General features: G+C 51.0%; 1 protein-coding gene across 1 annotated transcript; it reads left to right on the top strand.

The window, feature by feature from the left end:
- Nucleotides 1-1,281: 1,281 nt before the first annotated feature.
- CALCOCO1 (calcium binding and coiled-coil domain 1) lies at nucleotides 1,282-16,002 on the top strand. The gene is made up of 15 exons (XM_043446960.1): nucleotides 1,282-1,409; nucleotides 3,589-3,768; nucleotides 4,110-4,212; nucleotides 5,123-5,313; nucleotides 6,744-6,902; nucleotides 7,314-7,462; nucleotides 9,112-9,202; nucleotides 10,688-10,843; nucleotides 11,046-11,300; nucleotides 11,756-11,881; nucleotides 12,367-12,462; nucleotides 12,810-12,918; nucleotides 13,139-13,344; nucleotides 13,876-13,982; nucleotides 14,942-16,002. The coding sequence occupies exons 2-15, from the start codon at nucleotides 3,613-3,615 to the stop codon at nucleotides 15,117-15,119; spliced, it is 2,082 nt and encodes a 693-aa protein (XP_043302895.1). The 5' UTR covers nucleotides 1,282-1,409; nucleotides 3,589-3,612; the 3' UTR covers nucleotides 15,120-16,002.
- Nucleotides 16,003-16,647: the final 645 nt, after the last annotated feature.

The raw sequence follows: 16,647 nt of genomic DNA, 5'->3' as shown, positions 1-16,647 counted from the left end.
GCTTGTTCCCTAACTCATAAATCCTGACTAATGACACAGACATGTCACTTAAATGTTTGTGAAGCCCAATGACTTATTGTTAACTGCTTGGACATCTTCAGATGAAAGGCACCCAAGGGCAAGCACCAGATATCCTTATCAGTCATAAAAGCAAAATACTACCCTCAAACTTGGAAAAGGCAGAGGCTCCATAACAGTGAACGAGAGAATTAAAGCAGGCACCCAGAAAGCGCAAATCAATTCTTAGAATGTAATTCCTTTATACAGAGACAGAAACAGAGAGATCATTCTGAATGTCTCAGAGTATTGGAGGGTCCAGAACGCACAGGGGGAGCAGTATACCCAAGTCTTTAACAAAACTCCGGGTGCGGAAGGAGTGTGAATCCTTCACCTCTCCTAAACAAAAACAGGAGCAACAACATGTCTCTTATCCTAAATTTAAGCCAGTTAAGAGGCTTGGGCAAAGTAGTCCCCTAAGTGGTTTTTTTTTTCTGAATTGTGGCCCGTCCTGAACTATGCCAGGTTTCCTTTCCAACGTGAACTTCATCTTCCCCCCTTCTCCCCCAACCACCACGTTACACAATGGATCCTCCTGGACCTAGAGGCCATTCCAGGGATGCCAGGCCAGGATTGTATTGGCAGACCCCTGGCACTGAGACCTTAAAGTTGGGGGGAAAAAATCGTCAGCGGTGCCCAACACATAGTTTTTGCAGGGGCTGTCCCTGATGTTTAAGCAGAGAAACGACTGCCACAGATATTAGCTTCCTATCCGATAAATGGTAGGGTTGCCGTGCTGTAATAGCAAGGACACTCGGAGTCGTGCAATCCTACCATCTCATAGCTTTGATACTTTAGACCGGTTCCGTAACCATTCTGGGCTTTGGCTTCTTCATCTATAGAGAGTTGATAACAAAACTTCCTATCTCACATGTTGTGTTAAAGGTAAATGAGAGAGGAAATAAAAGTAAACAACAGGGCATACCCGAATGCTTCGGCCGGCTCTAAAGTATCATACCAGGAGCGTTAGAGCCGTAACTCCTCCCCACCCCCTAAACACGCACGTTACCAACTAGCAGTCGCCACTAATATAGCCTGCCCCCTCCCAAGGCATCTTGGGCCTTGAAGTCCTTTGGTGGCCACACCCTCGTTGGCTGCAGTGGAAGTGAGAACTACGCCTCCCAGGATGCAGCGGTAAGGCAGCCACCACGGCCGCCCTCTACTCCGCCCTCCTTGCGCACAGCCTCCTGGGATATGTAGTCCCGGTTCTGCGCCGCTTCAGTAGGAAAAAATGCACAGGGGAACCACAAACCCCAGAAGCACTCGCGCCCACCCATCTCCCTCCCACTCGGAGTCCGAGTGCTGTTTTTGTTGTTGGTGAAAGGTGAGGGAACAGCTGATCCGTCTGTGGGGTAAGAAAACTTGGCCTAATTTGGGGGCGATCTTATGGGGGGTCACCCCACTTTCCAATCTGTGAAAGGATCATCTAAGGGAACCGTAGAAGGGGGAGCAGGAGCGTTTGAGCGTTAACACTTTCCGTACTGGAGAAGCCATCCCCACTGTTTCGGGAGTTCTTGGTCTCATGGGGGGCCTGATCACGGGGGTTCCCTCTGACGGTTCTTGCCTCCCTCTCAATCCTTCTCTATAAAGCTTGATACGCTTAAGGGAACTCGAGGGAGGCTGAAATCTGCTCGTTCTCGGCCCAGCAAGACTTGGCCCCACAAACCTTCCCTTTCCCCTTACCCCCTACGCCGTTCCCCCCGACCAGTCCAAAGGCCTTCACTACGCTGGATCCGTGGGGAGGGAAGCCTTCCAAGATGTAGAATGTCAAAGAACTCTAGAGCCCTACAGCGTGGTGGGGGGATGGGGACACCACTCCCCCATGCAAACACCTGAATCCGGCTACACGTACACAGCTTGGGTGCCCATAACTCTCTTTCAAACCTGGGGGATATTTCCAGCTGTTATGAATTTTGTGGGGAATATTGTCCTGGGTGCACAGGACAATGTCTTTGAGAACAATTCAGCCCCTTTTAAGAAAGCCAGAATTGTATTGAAGGGGAAAAAACATAGACTAGTTTCCATTAGGGATTTTTCAGAGATGAAAATAAAGAGACGCCTCTTGTTGTCAATTAAGTCTCAAGTTTGGAGGGAGAAGTAGCTCCTTTTTATAGAGCTGGCCCATCTTCCTTTCTCTACTGAGTTTCTGTCCCCTTTTAAAGTCCCTGCCCACCTGACTTAAGCCTGGTGTGGGTTTGTGATGTTTGAGGGTGTGCACATGACTAGTGGCTGTGGTTGGTTGGACGCCCATCATTGTGGTTGACACAGGACTGAGTTCAGTGGGCTGGAGATGAGAGTTGACGAGGGCCATCTCACAGTCCTCCGCGCAGAATTCTCTTGATTATTGTTACCTTTCCTCACTCTACCCTCAGATTTTCCAGTGAACTCTCCTCACCCAACTTAGAACACCTTTTCTTCTTAATCCCATCCTATAGCATGCCTCCAACTACCAGTCCAAGAAGATGGAAGGGTTCAGACATTTAGAATTGAGGCTAAGGGGAACAGAGAAAATGAGGGGGAAGGGGAAAACTGGAGATGGGTTAACAGTCAAACCAGTAGGTTTCGAGCCCTGCTCGAGACCTGAAGAGAAGAATGTGAGGTTCTTTTTGAACTGTTTCTCCTCCTCACAACATTATGTGCACATTTCCCCATCTCAAGGCCCCACACTTCGAGGCTGTCCCTACTGGGGGTGGGGCTTTTCTGGCTCCAGGCCCCCACATTCCATCTCCCCACAGCACCACGTTCCTGCTGAGTGTTCCACCTCACCCTTGAAGCAGCCGCCTCCAGAATTCTTTACTTTCTGGAGTAATAATTGAGGGAGAGAACCTGTATTTCCTTCCTTTCCCTTTGTCTCTTGGATGAGAGTACAGGCTATTATTATTATTATTATTATTATTATTATTCATGGCATGAGACAGCCAAGAGATGAGAAGAAAGGGTGAGAGTTCACAGGCTTCAGGATTGGTCAGCCACATTCCAGCTCCAAAGACTGATTGTTACTTTCAGAGATGGTTGCTGTTTTCAGGTGTCACAAGTCATTTCTGGATACAGCTGGAGTGAGCAAGGAGACATGCTCAGGATGAGGGGGCCCCCCCCGCCTCAGCTGGAAGTTGAATCTAAGAGCCAGAAGATGTGAGGGATGGGGTGAGGAGATGGAGGCTGGAGAATTTGGAATATTCAAGGCTATTAAGAGATGGAAAAGGAAGGACTAACTGAAGGAAGCAGAGTCTAGGGTACTGAGGCTTGGTCAGTGGGCTGTGAAAAGGGAGCAGAAATTAGATCTTAATTCTAGGAAAAGTCTATGACTCAGAGGGTGCAGTGTGATACAAGATGTGTACCAACAGCAAAGGCCAGACCTATGCCCTAGAAGCAAAGATTGATACCTTTAAAGAGTCCTGTAACTCACAGGGGTTGGAAACCAGATCCACCTTCATCTACAGGGGCAGAGGCTGTGGGTGGGTAGGGACAGAGTTGTGGGGCAGAGAGGTAGAGGGGAGAGACTTTTTAGGATATTAAATCTTTGTTTCACAGGAGGGCAGATAGCTCGAGACCAGAATGGAAGAGTCATCACTAAGCCGGGCACCATCCCGGGGTGGAGTCAACTTTCTGAATGTAGCCCGGACCTACATTCCCAACACCAAGGTGGAATGTCACTACACACTCCCGCCAGGCACCATTCCCAGTGCCAGCGACTGGATTGGCATCTTCAAGGTATCCCTAGGTCCCCTTCAGGCTCAGGTTTATGGGCCATGAGTGGTGTGGAATAAGGGGAACGACTTGGTTTCTGGATCCTCAACCTCATAATGATAAGGAAGAAGGGGAAAGGATGTCAGAAATGGCAAAGGCCATCTGTGCAAGCAAAGCCCACCTCCTCCCTATCTTAACCTTGCTCTCTCCTGACACATTAGCATCCCTCCATTTTCCCTGTCTCTCAGCATCCTTGCCACAGCCACACCATCCTGCCCGCCCCCCGCTCAGCCCCTCAGCCCTTTGCACCATCTGGACCTGGGAGGTGCCTCACTACATCCCTCTCCCACTGTGGGCTCTGACAGGTGGAGGCTGCCTCTGTCCGGGATTACCACACATTTGTGTGGTCTTTGGTGCCTGAAAGTGTTACTGATGGTTCTCCCATCCATGCCAGCGTCCAGTTCCAAGGTACAGGGAAGAGGGGAAATCGGGAGGGAGGGGTCAAAGGGATGGAGTTTGGAAGTGGGTAATGGGCTCACCAGATATATTCATAGAATCATGGGAACAATAAAGGGCCAATAGCCCTGCCTCCTGAAAAAAAAGGAGGGAGCTCCTCCTGTGGAATTAGGAGGTAGGGAAGAGGGAAAAGTGGCTTCATATATTAACAAGAAGATGCTCATTAGATTCTGAAAGCTTCAAATCTCAGCTCTAATACTTATAAGCTGTTTGACCTTGGGCAAATTACTTACCCTTTCTGTGTCTATTATCTTAACAGTAAAAGGGGATGCCTGGCTTACAGGAACAATATGAAGATTTAAAATGATACAGATAAAGCTGTTAATACAGTGCCTGGCACATAATGGGTACTCAAAAAAATGATAACTAGCATTGTTACTAGGTTTCCCTAGTGGCTCAGTGGTAAAGAATCACCTGCCAATGGAGGAGATCTGGGTTCAATCCCTGGGTCGGGAATATCCCCTAGAGGAGGAAACAGCAAGCCACTCCAGTACTGTTGCTTGGGATATCCCATGGAGAGAGGAGCCTGGCAGACTATGGTTCATGGGGTCGCAAAAGAGTCAGACATGACTTAGCAACTAAACAACAACAGCATTGTTGTTCTTGTTGTTGTTGTTATTAAGGAGGGTAGGTTTGGGCAAAAGAGGAAAGAGGGCTAGGCAGAAAGGAAGGAAAGAGTATCCCAGGGATCAGAAATAGACTGTGGGAGATGGAGAGGAGAGAAAACAGTCTATAGAACAGGGAGCAAGAGACTGGAGCCAAAGACAGTGGATAATAAGACACACCAAGGGGAAGAGGGTCTGCTGAGCACCTGAGGGCCTGGCATCATATTGGGGTCCGGGGTCTGTACTTTTCCCCACAGCCAGCTACCTGCCCAAACCCGGAGCCCAGCTCTACCAGTTTCGCTATGTGAACCGCCAGGGCCGGGTGTGTGGGCAGAGCCCCCCTTTCCAGTTCCGAGAGCCACGGCCCATGGATGAACTGGTGACCCTGGAGGAGACCGATGGTGGCTCTGACATCCTGCTGGTTGTCCCCAAGGCAACTGTGCTGCAGGTGAGAACAGAGCAGCAGGGCTGTTCTTGGCGGGGGCGCCCCCTCCCGCTTCACCCCGCCCTGGCTGTAGCCTCAGCTGCAGACCTCATTGGGGGGTACACAAAGCCTTGCCTACAGGAAAGTCTCAGTCCAACACAGTCACACACACGTAGGATAGGAGAGCAGACCACCCACAGGCCAGCATCACTCAGTATTTCCTAAGAACTTTTTGAACCTCCTTCTCCTGGGGCTGCATCCTTCCCTGGGCTCTAGAGGAAGATGCAGAGGGTGGAGGGAGGCCCCTTGGGGAAGGAACATTCCGAGGGAGGGAAGGATGAGACCCACTTGCAGGATGAGTGAGGAGGGAGAGCAGATCGGTAGGGCCCCAGACCGGTGGAGCAGCTACCCATGTGTGGCCCTTCAGCACTTGAAATATGACTGGTCTAAACTGAGATGTTCTGTATGGATAAAATACACACTGGTTTTTGAAGACCTATATTAAAAAAAGAATGTAAAAGATCTCAGTAATGGTTTATATCAATTCCATGTTGAAATGGTAACATTTTGATCGACTGGATTAGATGAATGAATTCCACCTGTTTCTTATTATTTTCCTTAAGCGTCTACTAGAAAATTTTAAGTTATATATGTAGCTTGTATTATTTTTCTATTGGACCAAATAGAGAAGGATTAGGGAGAGGAGGCAGATGTTAGCAAGGAAGACTTCCTGAAGGAAGGGGAAAGAGGGCCTGGTGGGGAGGACGTCCATGCCCCCGACAAGAGGACAGGCCTGAGGAAGGCTCAGAAGGTGGAAATGAGTAGTTTGTGATTTACACAAACTCCTGCCCTCTGGAACCGTCTAAACTTACGGAATCACCAGAAGGATGGGAAGAAGATGCTCATATCTTACATAAGTCAGCGGTGGGTGAACTCCTACCCAGTTGCTGTTTTTACATTCATTTTTCTCATTTAAACCTTCCAGCAATCCAGGCTAGGGGATCACATGACAGATGAGGAGAGAGACTCAGAGAAATTAAGTACTTTGTTAAGAGTCACCTAGCTAGTGAAAAAAAAAAACGTACTGGAGATTTAAACCCACATCTGTCTGACTCCAGAATAAATGGGGTAAAATTAGGGGAGCCATCCCTTTTGTCTGTGTGGATTGAGAAAGACTTCTGCCAGGTGAGGAGTTCCTGCTATTGGTGGGCAAAGAAGGGGCAAGGCCTCAGGGAGGAAAGAGAAGAGGAGTGGGCAGTTAAGAGTTTGGGGAGCCCGTGTGTGATGGGCGATGGGCAGGATTTGGTAGCACACCAGGCCTCCCCGACTCTCCCCTTTATAGCCTGTGCTGTTGTAACTTCCCCACCCTGACACCATCTGCAGAGTGGTGGGGACAGGACCTTGGAATGGGCGCTTCACAGGCAGAACCCAGCTTCTCATCCTGTCCCCCGTAGAACCAGCTGGATGAGAGCCAGCAAGAGAGGAATGACCTGATGCAGCTGAAGCTACAGCTGGAGGGGCAGGTGACAGAGCTGAAGAGCCAAGTGCAGGAGCTTGAGAAGGCTCTGGCCGCAGCCAGGCAGGAGCATGCGGAGCTGGCAGAACAGTATAAGGTGAGAGTTGGGCCGGTGGGGGGAAGGTCCTGGCTGCCCATCTGGGGTCCAAAATCTAAACCCAGTAAAATGAAGACAGTGAAAGGGAGATGTTAGTGGGCTCTTAAGATGGTTCTGGCATTAAAGATACAGGCTGAAGGGGTCAGAAGTAGTAGTAAACTGGCTGTGATGGGAGACTTGTCCCAAACTGGTAGTGAGACTCAGTTCTCTGAGTCAGAGGAGTGCTGAGATAGGGTGGAGGTGGCCATCTTCACTGGAAGGGGATGTTCCCTTACAGTTTCTTCTTCAAGGAAGGTGACCGGGTAGAAGAGTAGATAGTCAAACTTAGGAATTCTCCTTCTAAGCCTTTAGTCCACGCATTGCAAGGTGAGTCTCAGCTTCTCTCTTCTTCTTGGGGAACCTTAATCCCAGGGGCTTTCCCGGTCCCACGGGGAGCTCACAGAAGAGAGGGACATCCTGAGCCGACAACAGGGAGACCATGTGGCCCGCATCCTGGAGCTGGAAGATGACATCCAGACCATCAGTGAGAAAGTGCTGATGAAGGAGGTAGAGCTGGACAGGTGAGGGGACCCCTTCCACCCCCATCACTTCCCTTCGCTTCCTGGACCCTCGAACCTCAGCCTCCTGTGTCAGGCAGGCAAGACCTGCCTGCCGGTTTCTCTTTCCCTTCTCAGCCCCACTCAGGGTATTCCAATTCCTAAGCTATCTCTGTCTGCCAAGCTCTCTTCCATCTTTCCTAACCTATTCTGTATTCCTTACCTTTGGAAATAATCATTAGTATTTATTGTGCAGCAAAGGTGAAGCAGGAGCTAGGAGTGCAGGATTTGGAAGAACGGAATGGATAGAATGTTCCAGGCAAGATAAGAGAGGATGGATTTCAGATTTTACTTCAGCAAAGCCTAAGATTAGACTCTGTTCTCAGTATTAGGAAATGTTAGAACTGGTGATCCCGAAATGTTATGGGATCTTTGCCCTGAAAACAGGTACAAATCAGAATCTTAGCATTGGGAGAAATGTAATGTATTTAAGAGGGTATGTGAGGGAAGATCACTGCCTCAGAAGGTGGCCTCTTTATCACAAAGCTGTCATTTGTTTTATCTCTTGTGTCATATTTACTCTCCTATAGCTTTCCTGATTGGTCCTGGTTTAGACCTCTGGAGCCACATAGAATAAATTTCTATCTTCTGCTAGACAACTATTCTCTCTACCAGATAGCACAAATATTGGCCACCTCCCTTGCCTCTCCTTCAGATTTTCACCGGGAGAAACACTTCTTTCATCAAATGACATAATTAAGTTTCCTTCATTCAGTGCTGGTAGATTTAATATCTTTTTAAAAACTCTTTGGAGAAAAGCAGCATGCTATCCAAGACCCAGAGTAAAAAGTGAGTTGGCCCCTAAGGCCTCTTCAGTCTAGGATGTGTTAGTCTTGCCCCAGGGAGATACTAAATGTCTAGATTCTAAATCATGGAATAGAAACGCTGGGATCAAACCAAGCATCTGGAAAAGATCAGGGACCGTCTAGACCAGGGGTCAGCAAACTGTGGCCCACATGCCAAATCCAGCCTACCACGTGGTTTTGTATAGGCCACAAAACCAAGAAGGGTTTTGACAATTTTTAATGGTTGAATAACAAAAGAAGAGTTATATTATGTGACATGTGAAAATCAGATGAAATTCATATTTCAGTTTTCATAAGTAAAATTTTATTGAGACAGCCAGGCTCATTCATTTACATAGTGTCTGGCTTTTTCCACACTCCCGTGGCAGAGTTGAGAGGTTGCCACAGAGTCCACACAGCCTGTAGAACCTAAAATACTTACTCTCAGGCCCTTTACAGAAAACACCTGCTGACTTCTGACCTAAATCAAAAGTTTATCATTAATGATGACTGGCCCCTGTCTACGAAAAAGTGGATTCCAGTCTCAATTGAGTGCAAACAACTAGGAAGTCATCAACAGAGCTTCCCTCAAAGTGATACACAGAGGGGAAAGAACAACTGTCTATTCCTAGACTGTGCTCTAAAGCCAGCAATCTCGGATACTTGGGGCTTAGACCTGGATTATTTTGTGTTGGGAATTTGGGTGTCCCAGAGAGGTGGAGCTCTGGGCTAGACAAGCCCCAGCAGAAGAGCTAATGACAAAGTCTGAGTCTTTGTTCTTTCTCTGGAAACTGATGAGTCACCTGACATTGTGTCCACCACTCACAGGGTTAGAGACACGGTGAAGGCCCTGACTCGGGAACAAGAGAAGCTGCTTGGGCAGCTGAAGGAAGTGCAGACAGACAAGGAGGAAAGCGAGGTAAGGGCTCCAAGCTGGTTTGCCTTTTCAGTTGTCCATCCGTTGTTTTACTGTAAACTTACGTCTGTAAATTCAGGTGTATAACATTTCCTTATTAAATGATGAAAGCAATTAGATAATTTTGGTGGATACCAAACTTTGAAATTGGAGGTTGTGGATGACTGTTTTGTTGGCCTCAGCAGCTCACCTGTTTAAGTATCGTGGTGGTTATACAGTATTGAGTACACCTTGAGTCTCACATACAGACCAGTACAAGTGATCATTTTTAAGCTTCTGCCTTGCAATCTCAGTTCACTCTTCAGGTCAATAGAAAATACAGTTGAAACTTTATTAAGAGGTTTTCACAAAAATGAATTAACCTGGAAGCACATGTCAGTGCTTGGGGATCTCCAGTGTGCTAACATGTGAGTCTATGCATTGTTTTCCAACATAATTTTTCATAATTTGGAAGAAACTGAAATCAAATATTTAAGCTTCCAAATGGCTTCATCAGAACCCTAGGCTTCCGTGGGAGATGGTCTGAAAACCACTTGCTCAGCAGTGAAGAGTAGGTAGAATTTGAATGGACAGAGATGAGAGGGAGGCCATTCTAGGAACAGAGGAAGACATGAGCAAAGGCTTAGAGTTGAGAATACACAGGGAAGTTGAATGTGTGGGTAAACAGTTTGAAGTAAGACCTAAGTCAAATTGGAGAGGTTCTTGAATTTAGTCTTTATTCTATAAGCAGTGAGAGGCATTGATGATATTTTAAGTAGAGGATATGTTGTACTTAAAGAATGTTCTTAGAGACTATTAATCTGGGAATCCCTTGGCAGTCCAATGGTTAGGAGTATGCACTTTCATCGCTGAGGGCCTGGGTTCAGTCCCTGATCAGGAAACTAAGATCCTACAAGCTGCATGGCATGGCTAGAAAAAAGAAGACTATGAATCTGATTGCCTTGTGAGATTATTCAGTGATCCAAATGACCAGAGCCTGAGCTAATGTGGTCATTGTCATGGTGACAGCAGAAAAGGGAAAATGGCTGTGAACAAGGTGAAGGATAGAGAAGCATCCTTCCTATGGGCTGCTAGGAAGAGAACAGAACCACACATGGCACCAAGGTGTCCAGTCTCAATGACTTGGGAAGTAGTACCATGGACAGAAACAAGAGTGGCAAGGATGGGGGTGGAGTGGGAGGAAGAATATGGCGAGTGTAAGAGCCTACATGACATCCAAGTTGAGTTTCGGTCTGAAAGGGGAGCAGACATGAGGCATGGGATGCCTAGATTCACATAAGACAACCCCAGGCTGTGCCACTGGAGATGGGACGTTCAGGATTGAGTTGTTTTGTGCTGCGAACCCAGGAAGGGCTGGCCAGGGCTGAAGGCTTGAGTTTGTGTTAAATCTGAGGAGTGGAACCTTGGCTTTTCTCATCACAGAGGTCCATCTGCCCGGTCACCCCAAATATATATTCCCTTTCCTTACCTCCTCTCCACCTCCTCCAGGCTGAGCTCCAGATGGCACAGCAGGAGAACCGCCGCTTGAATTTGGAGCTGCAGGAGGCCAAGGGCCGGCAGGAGGAGCAGAGTGCTCAGGCCCAGCGACTGAAGGACAAGGTGGCCCAGATGAAGGACACCCTTGGCCAGGCCCAGCAGCGGGTGGTGAGTGAAGCCCCTGGGCAACAGGAAGTAGCGAACGTTCCAGGGCAGGTTGTAAACAAATTGGGGGAAAGGCATGGCTCAAGACTAAAGAGCCCAGTCCTGAGATCCTGATGCCACGGGGGAGAGGAAGGAACCCAGTTGTCTTCCTGGCTCAACAGATGACTCCTGGGAGCCCTGATTCCATCTCCTCCTTTCTCCCGAGGCTGAGCTGGAGCCCCTGAAGGAGCAGCTTCGAGGGGCCCAGGAGCTTGCAGCCTCGAGCCAGCAGAAAGCTGCCCTTCTTGGGGAGGAGTTGGCCAGCGCAGCGGGAGCCCGGGACCGCACCATAGCCGAGCTGCACCGCAGCCGTCTGGAGGTGGCCGGAGTCAACGGCAGGCTGGCCGAGCTCAGTCTGCACTTGAAGGAAGAAAAAAGCCAGTGGAGCAAGGAGCGGGCAGGGCTGCTGCAGAGTGTGGAGGTAGTGGGATGGGGGATCTGCAGGCTCCTGGACACTACCGCCCCCACCTCAGTGTGGTCAGATCCCCTGGGGGGAGAGAAACAAGGGTGAGAACCTTCATGGACTTAGGGGTGGGGAGGGCCCATGAGGGAGGTATTTCACTGTCCCAGTATGGCCCCTCCTTGCAAGGAGTGTCCAGTTCCTGATCTTCATAGCACCTCCCTTTGTTAACATCTTGATTCAGATACATGTTCCAACCTAGGCCCCAGCCCTGCACGATACCCATTCCTACTCAGCAAGGCGCCTTGCTGTCAGAGCCCTTCCTTCTTTTGGGGAATGGGGAAGGCAAGAAGGGAAGATGTCTCTAAATGGCTCCAAAACATTCAGTCCAATAAAGAAGAGACACAGTGAGGAGTGGAGCTGTTACCAGGGCATCCCTTACCCTTACCCTCCGTTTGCCTCTTCGGCACCTCCAGGCGGAGAAGGACAAGATCCTGAAGCTGAGTGCAGAGATACTTCGACTGGAAAAGGCAGTGCAGGAGGAGAAGACTCAGAGCCAAGTTTTCAAGACTGAACTGGCCCGGGAAAAGGACTCTAGCCTGGTGAGGCACCCAGCCTCCCACGAGCCCCAGGCGAGGGCCTCCCGGGGCATCAGCGCCCCTTCCCTCTGCCTTGGCTGTGGGCTCAGAAGCGCTGAGCACTCACTTCCCTGGTGGGCAGCATTCCACTTGCAGGCCTCCCCTCCCTCATTGGTCGGAAGCCTGCCATGTGCCTTTCTGCTCTTGGCACACATTCTGGGCCCAGTGGGGATGACTCAGGAGAATTCTAGGGTGGCCCTTCTCTGACCAAGGCCTCTGCACCCCAGTCCAGAGGCAGTCCTCCCAGTCCCCACTTGGGAGGTGGAGGCGAGGACTCAGGTGAGTCTCCTGCGGTTGAGACGGGGCACTCGGAGGAGGAGAGTCAGGCCTCCTGTGTGTCGGGGCAAGCGAGGAGCGAAGGCATGAAGAGTCGTGTTTCCATGTTGTGGTGTCCAGGTTCTAGGAGGCACATTCTAGTCTCCAGATTCCATCTGGCCCTTTCCCCCCAGGTGCAGCTGTCAGAGAGCAAGCGGGAGCTGACAGAGCTGCGCTCAGCACTGCGTGTGCTCCAGAAAGAAAAGGAGCAGCTACAGGAGGAGAAGCAGGTGAGAGCCCAGAACCCAGCCCCTGGATGCCTGAGTGGAGGGCCCGAGGGCTAGGAGCTTGGTGTCTTCTTGTCATCTCTTGGCTTAGAGATGGACATCAGTAAGAAGGGCCCAGAGGCTAAAAACGGGACCATGGCTCCTCTTAGAAGCCCACCTGGCAGGACAGAGGAGGGTTGCTGGGGGAAGAGGGTGGGCGTTGGGGGTGGGAATCAGCCTTAAACCCTCCCACCCTTTGATGAAGGCATCAAATTCTGAGGAGCTCAGAGATCACCCTGAACCAGGGGAAGGCTCTGTGGGGCTGTCTGGTTCATACCTTCTCAGCCTCTCACACTTCTCCCCTCTTCCAGGAACTGCTGGAGTACATGAGAAAGCTGGAGGCCCGCCTGGAGAAGGTAGCCGATGAGAAGTGGAGTGAGGACCCTGCCACAGAAGACGAGGAGGCCGCCGTGGGGCTGAGTCTGTACACCCGCAGTCTTGTGACCCACCCCCCCGACCCAGCTCTCCCTCCCCGTGTTGGGAAAACACCATGTGCCTCCCTGGGAGCAGCCTTTGCCCTCCGTGTTTTGCCTTCTTCCTTCCCAGACCCTGGTCCCCAGTTTATTAACTATATTTCTCCTCCAGAGAAGCCAGAGCTGATACAACCCTCTTTCTTCTCTGCCTGCTCCCTCGCCTGCAGGCTGCCCAGCGGCTCTGACAGACTCAGAGGAGGACGAGTCTCCAGAAGACATGAGGCTTCCACCCTATGGGCTGTGTGAGAGTGGAGACGCGGGCTCCTCCCCTGGCCCGGGGCCACGAGAGGCTTCTCCCCTGGTGGTCATCAGCCAGCCAGCCCCCATCGCTCCCCAACTCTCAGGGCCAGCTGAGGACAGTAGCTCAGACTCGGTGAGCAGAGAGGAGAGACTGAACAGGGGCAGGGACAAGGGGTAGGCCCAATCCCAAGTGGCCCAGCCTCCAGAGCAGCTTTAGCTTCCTGCTTTCTTTGGAGGAGAAGAGGCAGGCCCAGGCTGTCTTTAAGGCCACCCAGTAGACACCACCCCAAAACCCAGTCTGACCCAATAGCTCACTGCTGCCACCCCCTCTTCACATACCCGTTCTCTTCCTGTGCACCAGCCCGCATCCAAATGTGTCTCCTGGGACTTCCCTGGCAGTCCAGTGGCTAAGATTGCTCGCTCCCAATGCCCATGTTCCATCCCTGGTTGGGGAACTACATCCCACATGCCATGATTAAGACCCAGTACAGCCAAATAAATTAACAAACAAACAAAAAAAACATGCTTCTCATGCCCCACTCTTACTACAGCCCTCTGTTAACAACCTCGGCCTAGTCTGCTCTTCCCTTACCTGTCCCAGCACTCTGCTCCCCCCGTCTTGGGACACTACCCCAAGACTCAGCACTATCCCTTTGGTGCCCAGGAGGCTGAAGATGAGAAGTCAGTCCTGATGGCAGCTGTGCAGAGTGGGGGTGAGGAGGCCAACCTGCTACTTCCAGAACTGGGCAGTGCCTTCTATGACATGGCCAGGTGAGTGCTCAAGGGGGCAGACAGCAGGGAGGATGCCCGTGGAGAGGGCATCCAGATGAACAGTCCTCATGCCCTTCCACCCCTCCCCCTTCTTGGCCCCAGCTAAGAAAAGGAGGTGCAGTTGTGTTGACACAGTGACCCACCGCCCCAAATCATTGGTGCCTTCAGGCAGTCCTCCCCCATCCTGTCAATGCACGTGCACACTCAGAGGCCCTGCCTTTCGCTGGCTTCTGTGTTGTTCTAGCACCATCTTCCGTGGAGCCCAAATTGCCCTGCATCCCCTCTCTCCTGCCCCTACCCTTTCCCCAGCCACCAGGTAAGTGCCTAGGCTCTGTCAGGGGTTGAAGGGAGGTGACCAAGGCCCCCAGGGACAGGAACAGAGAGAAGACTGGGGTCCAGCATCCATCTGATCACCCCTTAGATGCTGCCGCTCCTCTCTGACTCCCCTGGTCAGTCCTTTGGGTGGGGGATTCAGGTATCAGATTGTGCCCCCGCTGCCTTCCCTTTTCCCCCCGCAAGTCAAGAGGGGAAGGCAGGGAGGCAAGAGAGGTTTTATCATCCAGCCCCCAGCTTCGCCTGGATATGAGAATGGGCTCAGGGCAAGGAGGAGGTGATGCTGTCATCCTTCCAGGCTGGAGCAGGAAGATGAAGGACGATGTCAGAGTCATTTTCAGCCTCATTAGGCAGCAGACGGAGATGGAGGGAGGAGAGCAGGAGGTTGGGGGAAGGGCTATGTACCAGAGCAACCATCAGGGACTAAAGAAAAGAGGGCTCGGGGGAGCCGGGAAGCTAAGGCTTCCAGTGCTGTGGGGAGAGGGACACTGTGAGAGGCTTGGAGAGGACATTAGGAACAGGGTCATCTGGAAGCCCACGTGTGTGGGTCCCTCTCCCTGAGGTCCGAAAGCCAAGAAGGCAGCAGAGCATGTTGACCCTCTCCTTTCCCCTCTGTCTTTCTCTAGTGGCTTTGCTGTGGGTCCCTTGACAGAGGCCAGCACTGGGGGCCCTGCCACCCCGCCATGGAAGGAGTGTCCTATTTGTAAGGAGCGCTTCCCAGCCGAGAGTGACAAGGATGCCCTGGAGGACCACATGGATGGACACTTCTTTTTCAGCACCCAGGACCCTTTCACCTTTGAGTGACCCCACCCCGCACTCCCAGTCCACACACAGACACACACTTACACACATGCACACACTCACGCATAGACATACACTTCGGTTTCATGCCTCTTTTCCAACGCCCTCGGCTCCATGATATTCTGTTGCCTGACAACCGCTCCCATGTGGTTTCATCCCAGGCTCCCCAACATCATCCTCTCCCAGCTGGCTCTTCTGTCCAGGCAGGAGTTCCTTCTTGGAAGTAGTGGCTGACTTTACTCCCTGAAAACGGTTTTGGAGGAACCAGGATGGAGGAGGCCTTCTCTAGGGGGAATGGAATCACCCCCTCCTGGCCCCGGTTGCTTCTGTTAGTCACACCAACCACTGCACCACCACCACCACCACACACACTCACACACTCACACTCTCTGATGCCCCAAAGCCAATTCCTGGGGCACACCCCCACCCCTTTTGTTCGGGGTCTGTGTTTGTTTACCTGAGTTTTCTCTGGGGCCTGCATTGACATCATGACTTCTTTAGGTCTCTTCCGGTTCTGAGCTTCTCTCGTTCCTCCTCCTGTTCCCCTGCTGCCTTCCGTACCCCAGCCCAGCCTTTTCCATACCATTAGATATTAAGTTTGGAGGTTTCTTTTGTATTTTTGAGGTTTTCTGTACTTTATCTCCTGTCCCTCTCCACCACCATCCCCCAGGGTCCTCACATGGAAAGAAATAATGTACTTGTGCCTTCTCTGAGGGATGGGGGAACAAATGGTCCCAGGTGTCCCCACTTGCCAGCCCTCTCTCGCTCACCAGGTCCCCCCTCAGCAATAAGAGCTCCCCCCCATTGCCCTCCCCCTGCCAGTAGTTGAACAAATATATTTATATGATATGTATAACTATTCTAATAAAATGTGTTCTTATCATGAGGTGTGACTAGAGAAAAGACGCTCAAGACCTCTGGCTCTTAGACCTCGGTGGAGGGAAGAGGGAGGGAGGAAGGGCCCCCCCACCCCCAGCCCCATGCCTTAGGGAGGAGGCTGGCAGTATTTTTCCATGATGCTTCCATATGCTGGCCACCAGTGGGAAGTGAGAGAGGAACGTTTGTCTCAGATGGGGGTCTGGTTGGGGAACACTGCAGTGCCGGAGGGGGCAAGCCGACGGGGAGGGGAGCGTTGTTCCGAGGTGGAGCAATATGGGACCTGGGATATGGGCTGAGGTGTGTGTCTTGAAAGTAGGGTGAAGTTTCCACCACTGAGACCTTTACTCTCCAAAGCAGCCTTCACTGTACCCGAGCCAAAGGACAGACATTACTCCCAATAAGAGTACACCCCTTTGAGTATCAGCTTGGTAAAAAAATGTCCTAAACCTCCTACCTCCAGAATTATTTGAATTTCTCCCAACCCTGCCTCCCTCTCTCCCTCTGTTGCAATCCTCAGATACCAGTATGCACATGCAGACTCTACAAACACAAAAACACATTCATCCACCCTAACCAGCTTCACAGGCTAGACAGACACACACGCAGCATCATAAAGCATGAATTAAGGACCCACGTGCTCACCAAGGCTCTC

This window comes from Cervus canadensis, chromosome 25 (genome assembly GCF_019320065.1).
Source record: "Cervus canadensis isolate Bull #8, Minnesota chromosome 25, ASM1932006v1, whole genome shotgun sequence".
NCBI lineage: Eukaryota > Metazoa > Chordata > Mammalia > Artiodactyla > Cervidae > Cervus > Cervus canadensis.
Note: the sequence above shows the minus strand (reverse complement) of the source record. Positions and strands in the feature narration are given on the sequence as shown.

What these genes read in the sequence shown, in the direction of transcription:
- CALCOCO1 (XM_043446960.1), top strand. Translation starts at nt 3,613, where the DNA reads ATGGAAGAGTCATCACTAAGCCGGGCACCATCCCGGGGTGGAGTCAAC. An exon ending in AGCTACAGGAGGAGAAGCAG is followed by an intron (nt 12,463 to 12,809) that starts GTGAGAGCCCAG and finishes CCCCTCTTCCAG; the next exon opens with GAACTGCTGGAGTACATGAG. An exon ending in AGGACAGTAGCTCAGACTCG is followed by an intron (nt 13,345 to 13,875) that starts GTGAGCAGAGAG and finishes TTTGGTGCCCAG; the next exon opens with GAGGCTGAAGATGAGAAGTC.